This window comes from Trachymyrmex cornetzi, unplaced genomic scaffold (assembly GCF_001594075.2).
Source record: "Trachymyrmex cornetzi isolate Tcor2-1 unplaced genomic scaffold, Tcor1.1 scaffold245, whole genome shotgun sequence".
Lineage (NCBI taxonomy): Eukaryota > Metazoa > Arthropoda > Insecta > Hymenoptera > Formicidae > Trachymyrmex > Trachymyrmex cornetzi.
Genome location: NW_017297113.1, coordinates 1,380,899 through 1,407,715, shown reverse-complemented (window position 1 = coordinate 1,407,715; position 26,817 = coordinate 1,380,899). Strand labels below are relative to the sequence as shown.

The 26,817-nt window shown below is 34.5% G+C and overlaps 1 protein-coding gene across 1 annotated transcript in view; it reads left to right on the top strand.

Moving 5' to 3' along the window:
* The first annotated feature begins 11,126 nt into the window (after window positions 1-11,126).
* trol (terribly reduced optic lobes) overlaps window positions 11,127-26,817 on the top strand; it is a 104,981-nt gene continuing 89,290 nt past the window's right edge. The window contains exons 1-2 of the mRNA XM_018507644.1: window positions 11,127-11,281; window positions 15,718-15,986. Of these exons, the coding sequence (XP_018363146.1) occupies window positions 15,878-15,986 (109 nt within the window). The 5' untranslated portion in view covers window positions 11,127-11,281; window positions 15,718-15,877. The remainder of the gene's footprint in view (window positions 11,282-15,717; window positions 15,987-26,817) is intronic.

Here is a 26,817-nt window from a genome sequence, read left to right as displayed (position 1 = left end):
CCCGCCATTTTCCTTATTTGCATCTTATGTTATCAACTTTCGCTGATATCAAGCATTTTCAATAAATTTGTTGTACAAACCGAGATGGTCCCTTGTAAGACTTCTGCGTATCTCTGGGCAATGCTTATCTATTATTTTCGTTTTCTAGAATAAAGTTTTAAAGAAAAGTATACTCCGCCTATCCACTCAAAGATTAATGAATAGCATTGGTAGGCATATTAAAGCGCGCTCCAGAATTTAAATAAAGTCTACTCTAAATTCTTTGGAGTGAAATCTCAGTCTAAAGAGTGAAAATTAAGCCAATCTTCAAAAAAAATGTCTCAATTTTCAATCTTTAAGAGTGAGATTCACTCTAACAGTTTTAGAGAGTACTTATCGCATTGCTACTTTATATTAATATTATTTTTGTACACTAAAACATTTATAATTTATAGTATCTCGGAATATATGTACGGTATAAAACTTCAAAAAAAAACGATCCAATAATAGATTTCAAAATATGAAATATTTTTGTATTACGGAATTAATCTAAGCTACAGTGTGTGCGCCGGTTAGACTTACAGGTGGTATCGTCCACGTATTTCTTGGCGAAGACATTCACGATTGCTTTTACAACGTAGCGTAATGCATTCGTTGTCGGAAATATAACGGAGGTTGGTAGCTTTTAGAGGCTTCTTCGTGCCTTTTGATGGAGACTCCCTGCTTTTCTATGTGGCCACGTCACGTCAAACGAGATTAAATATTGTTATTTGAAAATTATACATGTTAATAGTCAAACGATGTTTCTGCCATAAATACTGAAAGAATTTTAGCGGAACTTATAATCGATCGTAACAACGACAGTTATAATTTTAGTTGAGAAACCAAATCAAATAAATTCTCTTTCCCCGTATACATTATACGTACGATATATAACGTACGCTAAAATTCGAAATCAAATTATGATCTAGAAATAAAGTGAATTATCAAACTGAATGTAGACAATCCATTAGTCCATATTATTATTCGCAGATTAAATATAAAGTGAAATGACTAAAACGGAGCAAGGCTTTAGTTAGACTTGGCCAGCGCAGTAATAGACCATGGTAATAGTACGTAATGGTAGACTACACCTTCGACGTTTGATGCTTGTCCGATTACAAGCCGACTGGTGTGTCGTACGACCATTAGGGTTTACGCGAGCTCTCTCTTTTGCATGTCATTACATCTTAACGCCTTCACCGCCGCTAGCGTAAACACACAAGCGCACCCGAGAACATCCGGTCTGCGAAAATTTATCGTTCCCCGTCTATCCGAAAAACATCCGTATAAAAAGAAATTCACTCGGCTAATGCGCGTCGACCGTATCTGGATATATTTCCCGCTATCACTTTACTTCACTTTCACACACATCCTCGTTGAATTATGTCCTCGCTCATAACGGGGAAGTTGAAGATTTAAAACACTTTGACATTTTGAAAAACGTCTCGTAAATGTCGTCCTATAATTTTACTTTAATAGTATAAATTATATTTTTGCTAATTTTTTTAGTATCATATAATGGGATAACTTAGTCCAAATTTAAAAAATGTCAGACAGCACGTATGTTTAAATAAGATATCTTCAAATATCTTTAAAATATCTTAAAGACAATTTATGTCTCGAATTTTTGATATGCGTGCTGTTTGAATATTATAAAAATTTGAGTCAAAGTCGTCCGATTTTAATGTAATGTAATTATTAATTAGAATTTTCGATGTTGGACCAAAATGACCTAATTTTATATGTAATTACTAATTAATTTGTATTATATTGGGAATATACCTAAATCGCGTTTTTATTCTCACTTATTCGGCAATTGATTGATGACTACGATACTTTAGATATTATATATTTTTTTGGCATAAAGTGAGTAACTTGACGAAAAGTACAATTATTCTCTTTTTCCTTGATTAATATAATTCTAAAAGATATTAAAGATTTTACTACAATTAATATTTTATATTAAATAGGATAAATGGGAGTGAAAGATGTATATTAATAAATTATATTAACATGCGTCAACGTTGATCAATCCATTATTTAGGTTAAATAAAGATATCCATTATCAGATTATTAAACATTACTACGGTATTCCAAGGACGTTACTTCCATGCGTGAAGAAAATTTATATTATCAAGGAAATAATGATTAACAGTATTTTATAAAAGTCACAATTAACTGTACTATATAATACAAAATATGTTAAATTTAAAATCAAATTATTAAAAAATTTTTTTATTGAATACGCAGCTTAAACATCGGGCGAAAATTAATTAACGCGATGAAACTGTTACCTTAACACATACTATATACACGAGCTGCTTTTTTTTACAACGCGACAGTTATGGGACGAACAATAGATTCCTGGGCCGCAAAAACGTTATCCTCATATGTAGTCGGTCGAACATTTACATCGTTGCATTTTTCACGAGCGAAGTGCAATTGCGCATTTTACACATAGGCAAAAACTACAATGCCAAAGCCGGTTTCGATCGTCCCGCGCAATCAACATATTAGAGATGTATTCCTCGGTCCTCTAATTGAAAACGGTTTTCAGACACCTTTAAAACGATTTAAACAAACGATTCAGAAAAGCATTGAATCAACTCCTTCATTTAAAGAAAAGATGAAGAAAATCTTTAATTCTTTTTTAACAATTTTTTCTTTCTTTCAGGGTTGGGAAGTAATGCATTACTTTATTATAACGTCGTTACATTTTTATATGAACGTAACGAATTCAGTTGTTACTTTTATCGTTACTTTAATCTCTTTTATTATCTTTGTAAGTATTCAACAGATCGCGTTATTTTTATATATATAATTGGCTAAAAATATTTTATATTAGAAATTTAAATAATCGAAAAATATTTCGTACTTTATGTCTTAGATTGCATTCTTATATTCACTATAAATTTTTTAGTATTAGCTATGAGTATTGGAATGCACTCTTAATAACAATATTTAAAAACAACGTTTAATAACAATTTTTAATAAAATCTAATTTGTAAATTACAATCTAATTTTCTAAAGATATGCATATATTAAAAAATAAAACTATTAATTTGTAAAATATCGAATTTATTGGATTAAGTTTAATTTAATTCAATTTAATTTATTAGATTAAAGTTTAATATAAAGAAAAAAGTGCCATAAGACTAGCTTAGAATTTTAAGTTTTAATATTGATATTTTCACAATTAATATTGATTAATAATTAATAATTTCTAAATCTAATGTCTTACTTTAACCTTACAAAAAAGTAATGAGAAAGTAACTTTCTAAGTATAACGATTAGAGTAACGCGTTACTTTTTAAAATTAGTAAAGTGCAACGAATTATTTTTTTTTTACAAAAAGTAACAGTAACATATGAAGTAACGTTCTCAACCCTGCATTTTTTCCCTTAGCTTTTAGCTATAAAAAAAGACATCAGTCAGAGTGACACGATGGAGTTTAACGCGCGTTGTATAAGCAACACGCATAATATGCGCGCGAATGCATGTTTGATCCTATCAATAGCGTATCAACGTTGGAGTTTCGTGCTAGATAACATATAAAAGTTGTCCTTGTTGCATGCCGTTGCATTGGTCATGCATGATCCACGCCGTCGCGCGATCGCATCTTCGCGGCGCGAAGTCACATTACGTCGATACAGGGACACTCGTCCGTTCGTTTACACTTTCGAGAGACAAGGCAGCGCGGACGGTTTTCACGGAGAAAAACGAGCTTACATTCATCCCGCACATGCTATGGACGACGAGTTTCTAATTGACCACTCGCATGCGCTCGAGTGGCTATAAAGCTGCAAAATGTTATATCTTATCAATTTATTTCCGCGCGCTCTTTATTTACTTCCACCTTCAACGTTAGCGCCGGTATGTGCCCGTAGTTTATCTGCGGAATGCGTTTAATAACATCGGCACTCATTCTCAACAAAGAGAACTCTGTTCTCAAACTTATGCAAATGCAACTAAATTGTTACATTTCGCTGATCAGGACCAACTGAGCCATGAAAAAATAATGCCGTCCTATTAACCCTACCTCTTTCCACTTGTCCAACACTTGTGCAACTTTATAATGAAAAATGTTTAATTTATCTTCAATTAAAATATTCATGAGTCGCGATGTAATATCGATGTGTTTTGAAATGCAACGTCTCGTCTATAGGCAATGTAAAAAATTGATTTTTATTCTACATCACCTTTATAGATATAGGTATGACATACATGGATATTTTATATAAGCAAGACAGAGTACTCTATGTATGTAACGTTTTCATGTTCATTTAAATGTATCGATTCAGACAACAAGTAGAACCGATATAAAACTGATAAAAATATGTTGATTAGAATATCTTTTAGCATGATCGAGTATTCGACGTTAGTACAGGAAAATAAGTACTCTTTAACAAATTAATGCTTTAACAAATTAACGCGTTATACGTATTCGCGATATTTTGTTACTTCGATACTGCTATTTCTGTACATGTTCACATGATGTTAACGATGATATGGAATACAGACAACGAATGAATTTAGCATGCCTACTTTAGATCGGATGATGCCTACGCCGAGACGTATTCCATTTGTAAGGGATAAATGACATAACATGTGTTGAGTGACTTGGCTGAATAGAAGATGAGCGATTGCACGAAGTTGTCCTCGTTTCCAAGTTTGGTTATTTCCACGTGCATATCAATGACTTGAGGGTGGCGGCGGAGCCCTTTACGCGTTTACAATAATGCCTTCTCAATTTGTGTCTTAGCCCGGGCGGTGAGTTAATTCACCAGCTAGGCTACGTTATGCCGGTAGTCTTACAATAACTAACTCTGATAGTACAATGTATCCTTGTAAATTAGCTTTAATTATTAATGTATAAAATGACAATGTAAAGAAAATAGTCTTCGTCAAATGAATATGTAGCTGATATCAAAGATCTAGTGCGAAAAGAAGGAAGACGAAAAAGAGAAGAAATAAAAAACGGAGATAAGAGAAGAGCAAAGAAAGGGAAGATACGGACAAAGAAGTGAAGATAAGAAGAGAAAAAAAGGAAAAAAGAAAGAAAAAAGAGAGATGAGAAGCAACAGAAAAAAAAGAGTTTCGTTCATGTCGGGTAAGAATATGTATTCCGAGGATTACAAAGTTTTTCGTTAAGATAATGTCCACGTACATTAGTTTTCGCTAATACCCCGTTCTTATTTCCTAAATAAATAATGATGCCAGTAAGTAGCTGATAAGAATATTTTTGAACAAAAAAAAATTGCTTAACTATTGTATATATAAAAGAACAAAAGAGAGAGAGAGAGAGAAACAAAATTAAATTCATCAATAGTAGTGTCCATAAATTCTTGTCCATTTACTATTTTTGAAGTACAAGTTTTTGAATAATTTATTATTTCAACATAGTACTATTAACTGTTTTACATTATCTATAACGATTATCTGCGAATTTAATTATGACACACATTCAACAAATCAATTAGTTTTTTTTACCTCAAAATTAATTATCTTGGGAAGACGTCTTGTCGCTTAAAAAATTTTTAGAAATTTTCTAGAAACTAATCTTTTACAAGAGATCGTATGGTCTGTCTGAAATGTATGGAAGGCTGAATATTCAGTAGCCGCAACATTTTTCGAAGTTTCGGTCACTGTAGGAGACGGCTATTTGTGAACCAGAATAGTTGGTAGCTGTATATCTAGCAACTTAAATGGTAACTTACTGTAGCTATTTCTAGGTGTCAAACATGAAATCTATCCAAACGTCTCACGTTTTCACGTGTGAAAACAATCTTACTGTATTTTAATATAAAATATGAATAATTTCTGCCATTTTCATTACATATGCAAACAATTAATGGAGAAATCGTGTTGTTATTTTTGCATCGCTTCTACGGAGATAATTCCAGTAATCTTACATTTTTTAAATCATCTCGTGACGCGGGATATAAATAATAAAAGCGTTAATTACATCAGCTCAACCTACACGCCTCTCACAAACCTGATATATTTGAAGTCGAACCACTTATGACTCCAGGAATGTAGGAAGGCAGCTGATTCTTCCTGACTTATCAATTTTTATTACAGCCAGCATCACTCTCAGTTGTGACAAATGGATTTAATGTATGCAAAGTTATCATAAAATTTAATATTTTTCATGGAACATGCATAAATTTTAAATATACCTTACTGATAGTAATATGCACAGATCTTCGGTTGAATATAAAAGCTTTCATGCCTGATGAAAATTTAACGCCGAAAATTCGAACTTAAAAAAGAGAATTATTCTTAAAATATTAATATATGTTGGATCATACATCAGGGTTCCATATTTCATCGAGAAATCTATAAATGAGGTTGGCGTAAAACTCATTTAAATTTATGGATCTGCAATGAAATATATACTTGTCAATTTTCAACTTTTTTAACTTATTTAAAATTAATAATATATATTTGTATACTTTTATCCCTTTAATTATTATTAAGAGCTTTGTTTACGGAGGATGAGCACGATCGTCGTTGTATCGTTCGAAAGTGGGTTTGCTTTTATCAACGGTGGCGGCTTGCTCGCTTTTTAGAATTCATTTTCGGCTTTAAGCTTCATTTCGCGCGCGCGAGAATTAAGCACGCCGAGGGGCGGCGGCGAGAGCAGCGGGTGGTTGGAGGACAAACAGCAGATTGGTAGGCGTTACCGTGGCACCTCGTACACTTAAGGTCCACTCGTAACAAACGAACAGCACCAACGACAAACAGTCGGTGTATATGTACGTGCAAGGTACAGTACGTTGCAACAATATTCCTCGAGGCTTGATCCGCTGAACATTCTTGTTCTCGCATCAATCGAACCTATTCTCTTACCGAATCTACGATATCTCTGTAAATAAATGTTTTCGGATAAAGCGTGCGCAAAATAATTGTAAGTTCTCCTTCCTCTTTTGTATTTTTAAAAAGTAGATGTTAAATAAATTACGTTTCATATTTCAGATTATTTAAAATTATAATAAAAAAAAATTGTGTTGGATTTTTTATAATTTAAAAATTCAATTTAAAAATTAAAAGCGAGAAATCAAAATAATGTTTAAATATTACACGACCCCAGAACTGATCAGTTTCAGTGACCTTATTCAACTTCTATTTCTATAAAATCGAATTTATGTAATTGAGTATTTTGTAATAATGTCACTCAAAGTCAATGTAATGAAAAATATTACGAAATTATGTTTTTCTTTACGAAAAATTTACATTTAAATTGATGATTGAACAGCGATAATATTTTGCGCGCAGTTTTTATCCGTTTTGTCTTCTGGTATCGATTTTCTTTAATCCGATGAATAAAAGATACGTGCCGATTTAAGCGCGACTTAAGCTTTATCCCCCCCCCCCCCTCTCTCTCTGTCTCTCTCTCCCTCGCTCGTTCTTTTGAATTGTCAAAACCCAGATTTCTCGCGGTTCGGAGAGCGCCTGACTCTTGGACAGTATTATCCCGATGCATCGTAGCCACGTGTACGTGTCGCACACGAACGCGCAAACACAGGCGCGGTTATTTCGCGGCGTTCGCGTGCACGCGCCGTTGCTCGTTGCTCGTTGCAATTCAGACCCCCTTTTTTGTAATTTACGACAATACGTACGCGGTCGAGAGAATTACGACGCGAGCGGGCGGCGTCGGCGCTCTGGATTTGTTTAATCGTCCCTGAGTAGAACGAAAATTCTGTCCGCGCGACCTGCATAGAGTACGCCCGAACTCGAAATCCCCCCCCCCCCCTCAAGTGAGGATGCAGAATGCACTCCCGGCGATGGTGCTCGCTAGAGAAGCGACCGAACGAGACGAACTCCCGGCGAACCGTGGCGCGTAACGAGGAATTCATTTCGTCTTAAAAGGAAGACGTGGACTCCCGGTACACCAGGCACGATCGCGAAAAAATGATAGGGTGATGAATGGACGCCTTCTATATAAAATCAACCGAGTGCTTTTACACCAATACCTGAAAGATAAGTTGAGGTTCTGTCCTCAAAGACGAGAATGCGATAATATTTTATGTCGTTGGGAATATTTCTAGCGTTGTGTATCATAATACGTAATCTCGTGTAATGCAAAAAAAACTTGCATGATTTAGCGTGGTGATTTGGTCCTGTGATATAATGTACCTATTACTAGAATGACATATTTAGAAAAAAACATGAAAAGGATGTTACACACTGATAAAAAGTTACTTAATTTTAATAAATATTTGTTTGAGTTATACTAAACATTTACTTACGGTAAATAAATATTTATCAATAAAAAAAAAATACTTAAGTTACACAAATTAATGATCTTCTATCAAATAAATATATATTTATATTTAGTAAATATTTAGTTAGTATTGTGTTTAAATAAATATTTATTAAAATTTAGTAAATTCTTTTTAATGTATCATTGATTGTAATCTTCATACTTGATAATTAGATAAATTTATGGGGTAAAAAATATATTGTAATATTTAAATGTATTATAATAAAATATGCAATAGCAAGGTAATCTCAAAATTAACAAAATTTATATAATTATTTACTTATTATTCATAAAGTTCTTCAGAAATAAAGATATCATATATATCGCTGACATATTTTCGAGTTTAAATCCCATCCGGTTTCAATATTATTATTTTATTATAATATTATTATTAATAATATTATATTTGTCATAATTTAATAGGATATAATTTAACACGAATGATAGTTACATTTTTATGACTGAAATCAATTTAAATCAAATTTTTATTGTTTGAAATCAATTCAAGCCATGCTTATTTCTGTACTTATACAGGAGTGTATTCTCTCTTGGTCAAATTGTTATTAACTGGTTTTATTTTCTCATTAATGCATTTATATGTCAACTTATCTCTTGTACTTTTCTTGATATTTATTTATGCTAAAGTAAGTTATTTTTGTTAAATAAAATGGGAAAGAAAGTAAAACCCATAGCTCATCCAATTAATATAACAAAAATAAACCATTTAAAAATCCTTTCAATTTAATTGTAAATGGGCCGCATCAACTCTTGTTGCATCTTTTTCAATCCCATCTTTACAATTTTCATATCTACATGGCTTGCTGCTTATCCCGATTACCGGAAATAGATGTATAAATCAGAATGTCGTCGATCGATCGTTTATCTCGAAAGTAAGGAATTTGACTGCGAGTCGGGAAATCGAGAGAGCTTCTTGATGCCTCTCGTTCCGCCTGCATTGGCACATCTTTCAAGTCGGGAGATTCTAACTGTTATGCTAACGCGAGTATGATAATCCGCGGACTTCGTCATCCGCGGGACGTCGGGAACTCGCTCCGGCTGTACATTTTCCAAAGCCAAAGCCAAAGAACGGAAACGTAGGACACGCTCTTCTCCAAGACCGGGACCCATCCTCCCGTCCTCTCCTACCACTGAGTTGAAAAAGTCCATTAGTATGAAAATGCGATATAAGATGGGTTTGAATAAACATGCGCCGTCCCTTTCTTCCGCGACGTGTCTACATCGTGTCGCGAGCACATTTCGCCCTCGTCGTCTTCCTTTCCCCGTCCCCGTCGCGCTACCTTGTCGTCGACGTCGTCGCCGTTCTCCATCGCGCACGTCGACACGCCCGTCCGGGTGCACAGACCTGTACAATTCTAAAGTTATTTTATTTAAAGTTTTATAATCCGCACGGGCCGAACGTGTTGGCCGACCTGCCACCTCCGCGCTCCGCATTCGCCGATGTCCATCGCTCGATATGCATTGTGTTTCTATATAAAAGTACGGAGAAATTTAATAGAAATTAATCAATTTCGTCTTTAATAATAACTGATGACACTGACTTGTCCAATTAATATATCGAAATAAGCATTTATTATACAGAAAAGACAATTTTGCTCAAATTTTTAAAAATTGAGCTAAATATAAATCTGAAAATATTGTTGTTAGCTTATTAAAATCATTATGTGGAACAATCAAGCATAATAAACAATGCTACGTAAATGGTTTATACATTTTAACAATCACCTTGAGCATCTTACATAATAATTAAGATAGCCTAACAAAATTATTGCTAGATCTGTATCTAGCTAACTTTTTAGATACTTTCTGATATTATAATTAAGACACAATATACATTTGAGTTTCATCTTTGATATTAAATCGTCTGCATTGTAGTTAATTTCGTTTTATTCTTATTAAATAGTGCAACGTAACAAACTACTTGTAATTTCACAATTGGTCCATCCATTTGTCCGTCTGCAAGATTGCTTAATTTTTTCATATTCTATTTTTGACAATAGATATCCGAGAATCTTAGCTCCACCGAGGCAAAACATGAATCAAATCCGTTGACCGAGTTCAAAGGTTAAACTCAATTTTAAGAAAGTTCAATAATTATATCCAATAATTATCGATTTTTCGGTATAGTCTGCACTACTGACAATTATGAATTAGCTTCATTCATTGAAAAAGATTAATCACATTTCAGATCCTGAAATATTTTCTAAGTAAGATGTGAAATAGTCAGTTTTGTTCATGTGTTTACGTGATACGTTGAAAATTAGTAAAATCAATTGTCGAGATAATATTTTTGCTACTCAGACTCTCAAGATCATCATGGTCCACCTAAAAACACACAATTTCAATTCTCATTCCTTTAGTCCTCTTAATCTCTTTAATCCTAATCTGTTCGATACACGTATCGTGAGAATAATTATTATAAATATCTATTTCTCAATTCGAATAATTTATGATTTATATGTGTCCTTTAACTTAGTTTGACATTGTTACTTCAAAAGCTCGTAAAGTTCAAATGCTGATGTGTTATAAGAATAAAAAAAAGAAAAAAAGGTTAAACGAGATCAGAGGAGTTCATCTGCGAGTTCATCTCGCGGACGGTTCGGCGCCGACTCTCAGTACAGGACGGACGACGTCGAGCGGCGCCGAGCGAACGCCGGAAACTACCGAGAGGTCGAAGCGCGCCAAAGGGTTGGCATGAGACCGTGTCGGCCGCCCGCGTGATTGCCATTACGCCACGGAGCCGCGGTACCTGCAAGACCTCCCACACTTCTCTCGGCCGACAGTTACTCGCTCGGAACACGACGGGTCGGTCGCTCCTAGTCCGCGCTCCTAGTCCGGTCCCGGTACGCGCCGACGATAGTATCGCGGAGGATCGCGATTCTGCTGCGTCGGCGGCACAAGCCGCTCGCTAACCGGCAGATAAAGGAGAAGTCAAGCCGACCGAAAGTTCGCAAGTTGAATTATCGGAGCCGGGTGGTATGAACTTGAATTGACGGATGGGTGCGACTGGCACCTCGAGCAAAAGCCCGCTGTTTTCGACAACAAAAGTCAAGGTTGCGTTCCGCGACGTTTTGCGCGAAAAATTCGAACATCGTGTGGTGCGCTTCCTGCTAAATGCGCCGCCGAATTGAATTAGACTGCAGGTAGTTCGGTTATACAGGAAGGCATGCGATTATCCGGCTGATAGAGTCGCTGTTCGTCGGAGCGATGTAATTGACGATAATTGTGTGAGTACGAGGGTGAAAGCTCGATCTATCGTTCCACACGCTTGCTAGTCATCCCGAAGAAAATTCTATGTTGATTCTCTACACGTTTTGTTTCTAACTCGGTGTAAGTAGTGTTTTCGGAAATGACTGATCCAGGTGTTATTGTTGATATCTTAAATAAGCCTGTCGTTCGTCAAGCTAACGTTAAGCTAATTTTCTCATCTGTTTCGGATCGGACCCTCTGTTTTCCTTGGCTGACTGTACGATCTTTGATCCTCAGCTTCTATCGGTCTATTCATAAATGGTGTCGCGTTACAAAATTCATTCGACTTAATCGGCGTATCCATTTTCATTCTTAGTACTATCAAATTCTTCGTCCGCTATAAGACTAAATATATTCCATTAACATTTTAGTTATATGAGCCGATGACGAAATTAAAATTGCAAACTTAAGATAACGTCTGTATATTGAATCATTCAAAAGAACTTTGAGTGAATATAAAAGTAGACTTTTTAATCTGATGTATTTTCTTTGAATGAAAAGATTCCTTTCAGCAAATTTCATTTTTTAATCAAAAAACTTAAAAAAACAAAATTATTGTACATAGAAATGAATGCAAAGTTGCGATAGCGTTAGATCGCGATTTCAAGATCTGATAAATTATTTTAATATTTTATTATATCTCTTACTTCGTTTATAACCTAGAAAAGTTTTTCGCGCTAGCTCTCGTTGCGAAACTTTTCTATGCATAGGCATGTTCCTGAATTTATGACGTCTATTTCATCGCTCCGTATATATTTAAACGTCTCTTCGATGTTCATGCTTTATGAGGGGTGGAAAAGTGCAGTCCGCATTTGTGAAGCATGTCGCCCGGGAATCCAGCTAATCCTTCATCCAAAATTATCCCCATCGAGAAGACGAAAGGCACAAATATATTTAGCCTTTTCATTTTTTTCTTCTTTTACTCTTTCTTTGCTCAAATGAGTCATTAATGAACCTAACACGCGAGTTCTTCCAAAGTTCCAGTTTCTCATTCGCGCTCACTCTGTCTCTTTCGTCAAATCTTTGTCAAAAGGTTCACATTTGAACATGAATCCGTTCCAAGGTTGCAAGTAGCTTACGTCCGGTTTCACGAGCACAACAATGAAATATGAGAGCAAGAGTCATCGCCGATGACTCGGCGTTGTCGTGCTGATGCATCATACAGTACTGTTAGACATCAAAGGAGCAATGATAACCCAATCTGTTAAGTTAAGTAATATTTTGTTATTTTCAACTTTCATATGTGTTAAAACGTAAATCACGTTATTCTGTGAATTACATTTCTGTGGTTAGTTTCAAAATAAACATCATTCACAATTACGTCTGCATTTAATAAATAATAAACTAAGTTTGAGTAAAATTTAATACATTTTCTTGAACTAAATTATTCAAGACCCATAATCAAGACCTAAAGTATTCACAGTTCATTTTTATTTGTCTTAAATAGTATCTTAAAATATTAATACGACTCTCTAATTAGTTTATGATTAAGACAGTCTTAAATATAGGATTTATATTGATCTATCGCCATTGTTTTAATTAAATTAATGACGCATTGAGTAAAAGTAATGGTGACCTATAGAAATGATTAACACCTCAAGTTGAGTATAATTTGACATTACGAATGTAATAGTGAGGGAGAGCGTTTGAAGAGAGGAAAAAACATAAAGTAGTTTAATACCTCCCACATTTCTGTTGACAGTCGTAGTAAAATATCCCTATATTCGATGATTCTTTCTTCTATGACAACTAACAGTGTGCTAGTTCAGATTTGGTCAACGCGACGTCTTCATTCCTCTCCCGCTTTCGATCGAGGAAGGTTGATCGCATTCTCAGATCCATTGCCGATGATTCGTCCAGGAAAAGTCGTAGGTTCGTAGATTCTGGCGGTAAAGTAACGCTTTTAATTAGCGGAGAAGTCGTGCCGTCTAATAATGTCACCTTTGACCACGATCGATTTGTTGGTGCGGCTGTTTCGACCCCCGCAAATTTCGATCGTCGCGCTCGGAAGACTTTTCGTGATCACGGTTACGTTTCTCTGAAGTGGACGTAACTTGTTTTGCTCGAGGTGCAAGGCGTGTTTCACTAGAGCCCAGGAAAGTACCTTCCCGAACGACCGAGGCTCGTGCATAATGTACGTAACCCGTATGGCTGGGCGATTTGTGAAGTTAAGCCGGCGTTAGATGTACTCGTTTCTCACCGTCAGTGACAGAATTCACGTAATTTCTAACAGCGCTTGTATAATTTCCCTTTACGATCTCGACGAATAAATCCGGACCGAGATTGACGCGCGTCGTAAAGTGCGGGGTTACGAGTTTGCGACGAACGTTGTCACCCAGTTTCTAATCCATCGAGGTTTCTTTACATCCGAAATTAAATTGCGGAGTAAATGTAGGGCACGGAGTCCGAAAAAATCTTATTTGCTACTCGAGTAAAAGCGAACATGAGTTTTTCCCCGAGTAAATCCTTCCGAGGCACGTAACGAAAGTCTAGCATGCATCTTCGCGACGTGCTTTTACGCATGGTATTCCTGCCACTAATACGAAAGCGCGATCGCGGAAAGCACCGTCACCCGGTCGGTGTCCTCTTGCATTATAATCAAGATAATGGCAACTTTTATAAACAATTTCAATCGGATAATCCAAGTGATAAAAAGACTGACGTATAAAAAAGTATTATCCATTATTATTGTAAGAAACTCATTGAAATTTCGCGTTATGCACGTTTTTCTTTGCTGAATTAGATATTAAACAAAAATTAAATATTTACAGTCGAGAATTAAATATTTTTGAAACTGCGACAATAATTATATTCGTCATACATATTTTTAATCCCCGAAGCTGATGGTCTATTTATCCCATTTAATTATAAATTTCTATGTCAAAAATGTCAAAAAATTAAACATTTCTTATATTACATATGTAAATTATTCTTATTAAAATATATTTAGTATTTATTTCTTTCATAGTTATGTCAATTTGGTTAAAACTAATTAATGTATTTTAATTAACATAAATGGGTCCTACAGACTTAGCGTCAGTAACCGTGTTACAAATTTTTACCGTCAGCTCTGGAAGATTAATAATAAAAATTTGTACGCGGAGGAAAAGAGAAGCATGAAAATGTTTTCAATCTCGATGCACTATTGTGGTGGTTAATTGCGATTGGATTTATCAAAATCGGTTAAATAATATGTAACGCGATAAATGTTAACGATATTGGAAAATTGGAGTACAGTAGAAGAAAAGCCGGTGACACAATGGAGAAACCGCGACAGCGCCGACAATGCAACGGGGAAGCGAGATTGAAGACCGTGGCTGGCGTGCATCAAACTCGACGGCGGCGGGCCGTCATTCAGAAAATAATTAAAAATAATTGAAAAACAGAGCGCGTCGTGGCGGCATACGGCCATTGTCTGTTTACCGGGGCGCACAATTTCCTCGGCTTTTATCGCAACCGCACCGCGCAATCCGGCTTAATCCGCGCGAACAAATACTGAATTGTCGCAGCGCGTAAGGATGGAAAAGAGATAGACCGAGTAAGGAGAACATCCAGGTGAGAAATTGCATAAATCGCGAGACCGGATCTTATGATTCAAACGTGGCAAAAATCGAGGAAAAGAAAAAAAAATGTACAAACGCAAAAAAGAAGCTGTTTTTCTTCATGTCTCCTTTCTTGTTACGATTAACGACCATTGACAATGTGGGATTTCTTTAAATTATCGATTATATTTTGGAGGATAAATTCACGGTTGTACAGCAATTTTCTCTAATGATAAATTGAACCGAATGAACGCAAGTAATGAATCGGAAGTTATCTCGGAAGAAAAAAAAATACGACTCTTCCACAGAGCAAAGAGACAGAAAGAGAGACGGAGAGAGCGAGAAAGAGGGGAAGAGAGAGAGAGAAAGAGAATCGCGTCGCAGAAAAATCGTGACACGGTGTAAAAAACTTTTCTCAACTTTCTACGATCTATCTTCATCGCGTGCCTCGACATTCTGCCAGACGAGACGAGACGAGACTTGCGGTTCCTGCCGTTTCCTGCCATATTCGGTTCCATCGCCGGTATACTTAAGTAAAGTTCTCCGCGGAAACGATCAGGGAAGGTGCTTTCCGTCGTGATCGGCACGCACAAGTCAATTAACTTTTGCAATCATATTTAGCTCCTGAGTGTACCAACTTTCGCTTTCCTTCGTGGCGGCCAGGACGAGCTTCTGAGGCAGCCAGAAACTCTCGGGGTCTCGTTTCTGTACGAGAGACGGCGTGCGCGCGAAATTTTGTATACACGGCAAATGAATCGCTCGTAAACGATCGACAAGTGAAATGGGACTGCCGGCGACGAGACTCCTGCCAATTCTTTTGCTCCTGCTGGCTCTAACACGATCGAACCTCTCGCAGAGGCACAGACCTCCACATCGATCACGCAATCGAGGTAAATACGATCTCTTACAGAGAATCCTAGCTGTTCATTAAACTAACCCTCTTAAGCTCGATAGTGGTGATCGTATCGTCACATGGAATAAAGAAATTTTTTTACGACTCGTGTAAATTATGAGTTTAAAACTTTTCTCGACTACTTTCAACGGTCCATTTCATTGCTGGTGTAATGCAAATGTCTCCGCGCTATGACGCTGTGATGTGCTGCCATTGCCGAGCTTAATGCGTTAAGTATTAAAGCGGTCGTAGTTTAATATCTTAAGGGGTCCTAAAGTCGTTTGTTTTATCGATTTAGTAGGACTTATGTATATACTATTTATGTAATTTACACATCAGTATGCACTACTCGATATCGCCCATACACACCGATAAATTTTTTTAATTTACTAATCTTTTATATTAAACATTTAAGCCTGATTCCAAGAACTCAACATTGTTTATTCATATATAATCCCTAGTCCAAATCAAGATTGTTTTATACGTATAAAGCATAAAACTTGTATATAAAGCAAATATTGTTAAGAGTGAATGCCAAAAGCTCATAACAAAATTGTAATTTTCCAACTTTTTTTGTTTTTGGCACAAAGTCGGCCGGACTACATTACCATTTACATTTTAATTATGAAAAAGGATTTTTAAATCTGTGTATGAAGGCAAGTTAAAAAAATACTTATTCAAAAAATAGTCAGTAAAATTCATAAAGGACTTTAGGTCCCCTTAAGTTTTATTTTGCAATTTTTCTTGTCTGCAGTAATAGCTAATAATTTCTACGAATGAAAAACCTTTGCGAAAAGGTACGATTGATCAGCGATATCTTATAATGGAGAAAGATGATTCGCGTTAAAAGTTTTATCTATACAAAGAAATCGTTCTACTCGCTCAGATCTGCGCCAAGTAAGAACCCATTACTTCTCAAGTTCACGACAAGTGAATAGCATTGTTTTAAGCGATTACACAATTTTTCCGGCAATTCTATATTTCTCTCACCTTCTTTCTATTTTCTTTTACAGCGTGTCGCCCTTACTCTTTTTTTCTCTCCCTATCCTACTTCAGTAGACTCTCGCACTTTCTTTCCTCGTTCTCTACTATTCTCTTTCGTGCTATAGTGCTGGCGTTTAATTGCATGATGTCGGGCACACGATGTATTTTCAGGATAAATCTCGCGATGTTTCGTTTGCGCTAGAAAACGCGGGATTATAACGCAGCGACTAAAGGAGCGAAAAAGAGAGGAAAATAACGCAAGAAGTCTCTTTTACGCGTAGCGGATAATACAGTGGCGCTCGAATATCGTTCTTGAAATGAAACAATCGCCCGGCCTCTTTACTCATAAATCTTGACACTTTCTTTTCCTCGCGTGCTTGCATTTTATGCGTCCGCATTAAGCTCTAAACATTTGATATGAAAATACGTTAGACTTGACGGGACGTTTTATATTTTTAAAAACAAACACATTTGTTATATGTACATTTTGATAATAATTGATAATATGATATTTATAAATGCTTTTTAGAACGGTACAACATTCCTAACGAAAGACCTGTAATTGTTCGTAAATTTGGCTAATTTGATGCTTTGAGTAAGCTACTGTAAATTTATTTATTATTTGGAATATAGTAATTAAGGCGTCAATTTAAAAATTAAAATTGTTTTATGGTATTTGGATTTTATGGGATGATAACTTGTGTCTCTACAAAAAAAAAAATTTAAAGGTAAGGAACTGGAAATTCTATTTATGTGTTCTAAACAATGCAGCGAGTGACGATAAACGCGGCCACGCGCGCACATAGATACCTATACATGTATGTATTTGTGTGGCTACTATAAAACGCACGTAATATAAAAGCTGCCCCCCAGCTATCCCTACCGCACAGGCGATGTGCTCTTTTTCCCTCCAATTTTTTCATCCTACTCGCTCCCCGTATTGCTTGCGCTGAAAGCTCCTAGTTGCACCGCATTACACTGTAGCAGTTTATGTCCTGAGATATAATATTCAGTTTAGATACACGAAGATATTAGATAGAAAAGAAACAGTTAAAAGTATCACGAGAAAAGATTTCTCGTCATTTTGTAAAGGTCTTATCGAATTTACATTATACAGACAAGTTAATTTGTAAATGTCACATTAACCCTTATAACCCTTTGTGAACCGGCGACCCCGTTTGGGGTCACCCCCTTTTATTTTATAAAATGCTCACCTGTTTTTATAAAACTTGAACTATGTAGTAATTTGATAATGCTTCATTCGAATCTGAGGTCAAAAATAAAAAATTCAATATAGTGAATCCAATATGAGATAGAATTTAAAAAATATAGAATTTAACAAATAGTTTGATTATTTTTTCTCCTCAAACTCGATTTTAGGCAGCTTTTAATTGCGAAAAACATCACGTGTTCAGTTTCGCTTTATTTGAAGCTCATGCTTAACACATAAACACTTGGTATATTGATTTCCAAACGAATTTTCAAACTTTAATTATGAATCTTGTGACACTAGGTCTTCCTTCATGGATTTACTATTTTGAAATTTGATATGTTTAAGCTACATTCAAACACAGATATCAAGAATCTCCTAAAACTGAGTTTCACGATAATCAGATTATTGTTTTAAATTTGAATTTTACAATTCTAAAACCAGAATCAAATTTTACGATCCCGAAAACTTTTGGAAAGTAAGATATTCTATAAGTTACTTTGTTAAAAAAGGTCCTCAAAGAGTTAATACAATGATTTTTCAGTCTTTTATTATACTATGGGTCTAGGTTAATTTTCATTACTTTTCCACACAAATATATAAAAGTTATTAAATAATTCTTACATATACTTTGATATCTTTAGAAAGCATTTGTAGGGCTGTGTGTTAAAAAGAAAGCAAAGAAATAGAGACCATTATTTATCCAGATGTTCCTAGTATTTCAAAGAAAAGAAAACGTGCCGGACACAAATGATCTATCGTATGTACTGAAGATTAAAATTTATTGAATAGAGAAAAAAATTTACAAAATTGGATATCAGTAATATAAATTTATATAAATTTATTAATTTAATTACTATTAATTATCAATTAAATAAAATAACGGCCATTTCTTTAGCGCGTTAATACCAATGATTGTGTCGCGAACAGAATCTGCTGACCAAAATAAATTCGCTATAACCCGCGATTAATTTCGATTTAAATTTAAAGTGGCCCGTTGCGATGTTCGATCTATGTACTTTCGAAATAAATAACAGAGCACGGAATAATAATTTAGAACAATTAGACGTTGATAAGAAAACTCAATAGGATTTCTCTATCCATTTGCGCCCTCGATTATTGTAATAATAATCGACGATTATTATTATACAAGCAACGTCAAATTGGAACATAAAGTGATACAAATGTGAACACAAACTCTAGCGCGATTATTGCGAAGGGAAATGGGTCGAGAGGATGGTCGACATCTAGCCGAAGGGGACAAAACACGGGATTCGTAGTCATCTCTGCAGAATCGGACGATGGAAGGTTACTATTACGCGGTGGTGGGTGGCGTATGGGCAGATTCGTTATTATTTATTAATACATTTACGATTGTGCGGTAAAGTAACAGCCAGAAGTTCGTGACGCGGCAACGACCTCCCGCTACAGGGCTAATGGGCAAGAAACTCGGAAGTTCCATAACCGGCGTTAACGACACGTTGCGTTTATGCGTTGGCGATCCTGGCCGATGTTGTTGTTCTCGTTAGTAACATCTCCTAATCCCACCCCCGTCGCGTAAAAAAACGTATTCGCGTAAAACGCGCTCATTCGCCCTGATTTCTCCACGAGACGCAACATTTTATGAATTATAGTGCCGCGTTAAACTCATCACTATTGCTATTAGTCTTTCAGATGACGTTTATTATGATGAGAATGTACGTATTACTGCTTTTAGAAAACAATTTTTAACCCTTCAACACAGTTGGAAAATTTGTGTTAAATTTGACACACTTTATGTGTCCTAAACAGTCCACTCAAATTTTTGTATTAATTTAACACAAGGCAAATATGTTAGAAAGTAATACAAACATTATATTATAAAAAAAATTAATTCAAAAAATGTGACAAACTTACTTAATTAAAAGTTAAAAATGATATAAAAATTAAAATAAATTATAATTATGAAAACAGAATACAATTAAGGATTTCTATTTAATTTTTCTCTTTCGCATTGAATGTTTATATAATGCCATTATTAAAGTTTGATTTTATAAATTGTATTTTTAAACTAAATTTTATTTTATAAAAATTATCTACTTTAAAATGTAATAATTTTCTCTTTAAAATGATATAAATTTATATCAACTTATAAAAAGAATTAATATGAACTATATTATTATTCTCTAAAACAAAGTCGAGATTGATTCCTTATGTATTGTTGAGTTTTTATTATGTTTTTGGTTATCTACATATAATTTATATTATTGTATCACAAATGGCTATAAAACTGTATGGTGTACTGGTTAATTTAAATTTCAACTATGTTACGCTTTTACCTGAACTCTTGTTAAAAAAAGGAAGCAAAACGCTTTCGGCCACCACATTTCAGTTTGCATAAGAACAATATAACTACACGTTTTCGTCAACAATGATTTTCGAATGCACTGTATAGGAAAAAAAAAGGAAAATATTCTTTGTTGATTTATTCTCGCGCAAATGGCGAAAATGAATACTAATACACAAGATAGCACCGCGCGAATTAAGTGATTCGCGCCCGAGAGTACGCTGTAATTTCAGTGTTAATAGATTTTCCTCGTGCAAATCAAAGCGGGGATTCATTTTCAGAACAGTCGGGATTTACGCCGGTATTAAACCCACGGTCACCATTGTCGATTTCGACAGCGAAAGTGCGAATCGTTAAAAGGCGGAAGAATAGAAACGGAGACGCGGTTTCTCGCAGGTTATCCTTAAGTTGAACATTATCATCCCCCGGAGCAATCCCCCGCAAAGATAATTCTTCAATAGGCGAAAACTCGTTCTTCAAATTTATACTTTGGTCGGAACGTAAAACGCGCCATTTTTGCACCTCCTAATCGAAACGCTCCATCCTCGTGGCTTTTAGGTACCACATTTTTTTTTAATCAAAACGCGCGGTCGGAACTGCGAATCCACGCCGCGCTGCTGCATTTTTTATCAGCACACACGTCTCTCGTTCGTCGCATTCGGTATGCGCGGAACGTATTGGTGAATCGCGCTAACATTCGACCGTTCGCGGTGGTTCAAAAAATTGTACCCACTCGTTCCATTACAACACCAAGGTAACACTGCTTTTTTCAAAATGTATTTCATTCACTCTCTACGTTTTATCACGCTCGCCAAAGTTATCTTTTTAATAATTTGATAACGATCTTAAATCAACTGCGTAACAATAGATTGAAATAATTTAGGATTGAGTTGTATATTAAAATATTTTTATAATTATTTGCTTTTTTATTTTTTTCGTTAGGAATTATAATAAAGAAGATTTCAGATTTTGTTTCTCATCGAATTTTTATGGTAGATTTTTTTCTTTGGAAATTTGATGGAAATATTGAAAAGTAAAAAGTAATAAGTTAAAAAAGTAAAAGAGCTTCTTTAACAAGTTTCGATAATAAAAATAAGTAACAGGAATTTGTGATCAGTTTTACGATCGTAAATGGCTCTGGGAAGTGAAAAATGAAAATTCTGATAAGTACAATTGGAGAATAGCGATTAACATCGTTTAATTAATTCAGTGATTGAATATTACTAACGACGAGCAAATGCGGACGCAAAAAGTGGAAAGAAGAGAAGGTTGTAGGAAAGAGGGGAAAGAGCGAAAAAATTCGCATTTATTCCGTGGCCATCCGGTTACGTCGAGGAATGTATTTAAATTCAATGAAATTCAAACAGAAGACATTTTGAAGGAAAAAAAGAAACCTCGGGTTTGCAAAAGAAATCAAACGCATGCATAAGCAAAATGACGTCGTCGTGGGATCCGATTTTCTTCCGATCATGCAATTAAAAATCTTCATATCTCACTTATTGCGAGATTCACCCTCTCATCTCTCCCGCGAAATGTTTCGCACTTATTTCGCTGTCGCTTAATTTCGTAAAATTATATGAACCTAAGCAGTTTGCGCATCAAGCTGTCAAAATTTTCGAGGGTAGAGAAATTTTGGGCTTATAATATTATATATCGTACATAATTTGAGCAAGAACGACTCAGTCATTGGTAACAGAAGAAAGCAGCTAGTAAGAAACGGACTTTCGACTTCTTAAATAAATAAAAAATGTTAAAGTAAACATTTTTGCAAATAAATATTCTACTAACTTATCTATCAAAATTTATCTTGCAAAACTATCTTTTAAAAATGGATTAGGAAGCGTCGGAAATATCAGTTACCGTGTATGTCTGAGCAAACAGTCACTGCTGTCTGCCTTCTCTTGAGTCGATTCACTCGAACGACCTTCGACAGTTTCGCGACAAATATCCAAACCAATTTTGTCCTTATCTGAATGAAAATACAGTGTGTCGCCATCGTAGCCTTCAACTTGGGTGAACGCGAGGATGTACACGTGAGTGAAATGAAAAGCACAGAATGGCTAATCGGCCATGTTGCTCGCATTGAGACCAACTTAAATGGTTTTCAGACTTATTAGAGTGTTTCTAAGAAATACCGAGAAAGACTTTCCGTGATTCCATTCTCATGTTGCGAACGCACTTTTGATTCAGAGGAATTGAAATCAAAATGCCGACATATCTGAGCAGTTTATTTCAAAAATTACGCAAATCGTAATTTTAAATACGATGAAAATATTAAATGTAATACAAATTGATACGATTTTAACGCGATAATTAAATATTAGCTGCAATATATAATATTGGAATAAGCGGTTTGATTGATAAGCGGATAACTTTACAGAAATGTTTTGGCAGATGTTATCTTGTATCATTGTGTGTCGTTATTGTTACATAACTTGTGTCAGATTCAATTCTTATTATAATGATATAATTGGTCGATGACATAAAATCGCGTTTTACATCTGAGGATTGCCTACATGGACTGTCATGTTTGATATACATATTATAATAAATGTATGTATACTCTCGATACCTATTGTAATTAAATTAACAATTTATTTGTGCGATATCAAATCTATTTCAATTATCGAAATCTACGTTCCAAATATGCCAAATCAACTTGCAAGTTTAATTTATTATTAACGCCACTGTATGTCTCTGTTACAGTATAATAGCACGATATTCTCTTTTCATAATAAAGCAAACTGAGCAAGAATAGCTCTCATTAAATTGAAAAATTAAAAAAAAATTTGCTTTCTTCTTTTTCTATTCTTGTATACACTTGTAAACATACCGTTGACAATTATAATGGTATACAACAACTGTACAAGTTTTATTTTTACTCCTTTGCTTAAAAAATGATACGACACAAAAATTCAGCTTTTTAAAAATAGAGAAAAACTGTTTTTTAACTTGAAAAGATTATTAACTAATCGGATAATATCGACAAAAAGAATATATTCTTAATAAAAAAGGACTTTTTGTCCTTTTTATCTTACAATTCTTAAAAAGCTACATTTTTTAAGTTGTAAGAATTTTAATAATTTTTTATGAAGTTAAACTAGTTCACTTTTAATGATTGATAGGGTAACGTTTACTTTAACTTATTCATGATGATAAGTCATTATCATTATTTTTTTTAAATTATTAGCAATTTTTTCATATATCATTATTAACATCATAATAAAAATAATGAATATTCTTACTATATGCTTATTAGCAAAATTATTAAATTGTTTGTACAATTTAATATATGATATTACTATTCTGGTTCCGTGCACAAATCCGTTTCAAGTCCCGAAAAACAATTCGGCGCGGTTTGTGGAATCCAAAATGTATATAAATTCACACTAAATAATTAAAGCATTTAAGATTTGCTTTGACTAAAAATTAGAATTCTTTATACTAAATTAGAGTTATTCTCTCTTCAGTTGTGTTACAAATTGTAATTGTTCATATTTTTGTAACTGTGTCACCTTTGAAGTAAGGCAGCGATATGTAAAATGCGATAACTATGAAATAATTTATTCTAGGTACATTAATTCTACATATAAAGCTTGTACAGTTGTCACTTTTATAATTGAAGCTGTCACTATGTCTTTCTCTAGTGTAATTAAAATAGAATTTATACTATCATGCGTTTTTTATGCATGACGTATTAATGAAGTATTTGTCTTGCATTCAACTTTAAAATTTCAATTCGAAATCCATCTAGAAGATACAAAACACTTTTGAAATGGCGTACATACCTCAATTGCTCTTAATCGCTCTTAAAGCGATCCAGATCATCGTGATCGAAAGGACTAAACACTTCTCGATTTACGAGCGACATGTACGTCATTTCAGCCTCGCCTCTCGACGCTGGCGAAAGAGTCGATGCGGGAAAAACGTGAAGGCGTCGATAATTAATGCCATAAATCCATGGCCCTCGCGCGAGGATCTTCGATCCATCGATTTCGCGCGGGGTGCCGTCAAACGGACGCGCAACCCTCTTCTCAAGGGTGCAGCGTGGCTACAGCATCGGCGGACCGGAAGTGGCCGTCGACTATGACGTAGCACTTCCGGCCCACGAAAGAGCACACACTCGAGATCGCGAGATCGTCTGATATCGAGCGGCTTGAACGATTCGACAGCCGCGCGATGCTTATTCACCCAAGCGTGTTTTTTCGCTTTAGTATCGATGGCTTCCTGTCGTGGCAGCGTTCGGTTCATTCCATAACTATTAATTCCTCCGATAGTGACAACGTTAGCCTGGATATTTTTACAGTAGCGTCCACTTTTTTTCAGTATCGCTCTTTGTACTCTTCATGCAACGATAATTTCTTCTTTACGCTATGAACGAAAAAATTGTAGTCACAAAAGTTGAACAGCCAGCTTTTAGAAAACCAATGTGATTCGACAATTTTAGAACGTCAGTATAGTAAGATAGTTGTTAAACGCGATCGTTAAAAGTAAATGCTAGTAAAACTTCTCTTTTGATTTCTTCTTAACCCTCAAACATTATACTACAGAAATAATATACTGTATACTTTTAAGAGTGCACGTACTCTTTCTAAAATCATAAAACTTTTGATCATTAATTCATTAAAATTGTATATTTTTAAAATTATATTAATAACAATTTTGTGAATAAAAATTATGGTCTGCAAATTTTATTTTATTATATATCTACATTACTGTTTTATTAAATATTAAAAGTATTTATCTATTCCAATTTTTGTATGCATTTTTTTTTATACACCTGTATTTCGTTCTAATTTTACTGTATTCTTTTACTGTATGTAGAGTTAAAAATTTTTAACTATTAAACGTTATTATTAAATCTAACATCTAGAAGAATTAAACAGAAAATAAAAATTTATTCGTCTGTATTTAATTAAGAAAGACAGTGGGCAAATAATTTTGAACAGTAGTGTATATTTAACGCATAAAAAAATTATACCTCGTTTCATTTTCGGACCATAATCTTTTTTTAAAAATTGCACGTATGTACTCTTTTTTTGTGATTCAGATATAACAATCATATATATGGGCTTATTCACTGAGAGAAAAGATTTTGTTATAGGAACAAATCAAGGGAAAGCAAATGTGATATTTGTTAAAAAAACAATCGATTTGTTACGATTGCAAATTAATTCGTCAATGTAACAAATAATCAATAGTATCGCTAGCAAATAAGAGGCTCATATATATATATATATATAAAAGTCGTAGACGGTTGCAGGGTCTCAAATCGTAAGAAATTGATTAATTCTAGTCAAGTATTCTCGCTATATTTGACTGTGCTTGGTCGGTTTCCTACAACTTAAGACTCCATGATCATCTACGAATTCTATGTAAACGAGCTAAAGTCTATCCAAAAGATAGGTTAGATTCTATATAGTTTGTTTCTGTTACTAATAATTGGTTGGTATAGCAGACTAGCAGCAATCACAACAATATAATTTTTGTTGTTACATATTTACCGATCACCGGTTAAAGGTACTGGTGGCTTGCTAAATTAACAAAATCCTTTCTCTCAGTATTATAGAGATCCTATAATAATAAGAATTTGGCCAAAGCAAATAAAAATGGTAAATAGAAAGAGATAACAGATACATGCATATGCAGAGAAAACAGTAAGACGATTACCGAAATAATAATTAATTTGTCTAATTATAACTATTTGTCTTTTTCTTTTCTTCCTTCTCTTATTTTTAAAAATATACGAAGTTATTGTAAATGTACGAAGTACATCATAAATAGAGAATCAATCAGAGACCTGATTTATTTTGGTCAAACTCTTATTATAGGATTTCTAAACATATTCAACCCAATTAATTGTTTATAACTTTTATAAAAATGAACATATTGTAAAAAAATTTATTTTACTCGAAAGAAACATTAAGGAATATAAAAATATCAAGTAAATATATATGTATCTTTATTAATTAAAAAGTTATAAGCAATGAAAAACACATTGGGGAAAAAAACGGATATATCTAGAGATCTTCAAGTAAAAGTCTAGACACTTGAGACCAATATAGCAGAAATATTTAACTTTTTATTGCAGAGTATATAAGCTTCCGTAGTGGAGTATATAAGCTTTACTTGGTCCACCTTATACTCTCGTGAAAAATAAGATGGCTAGAGATTCTCAAGTAAAAATCTGGACTGAGTGTCCAGATTCTTACTTGGGGATCTCTAGCCATATTGAAAAGGTGTTTAAAAGTTATTAAATATTTTTTGTGTTTTACGTCCAGACAGATAACAGTGATGTAAATAAAATGT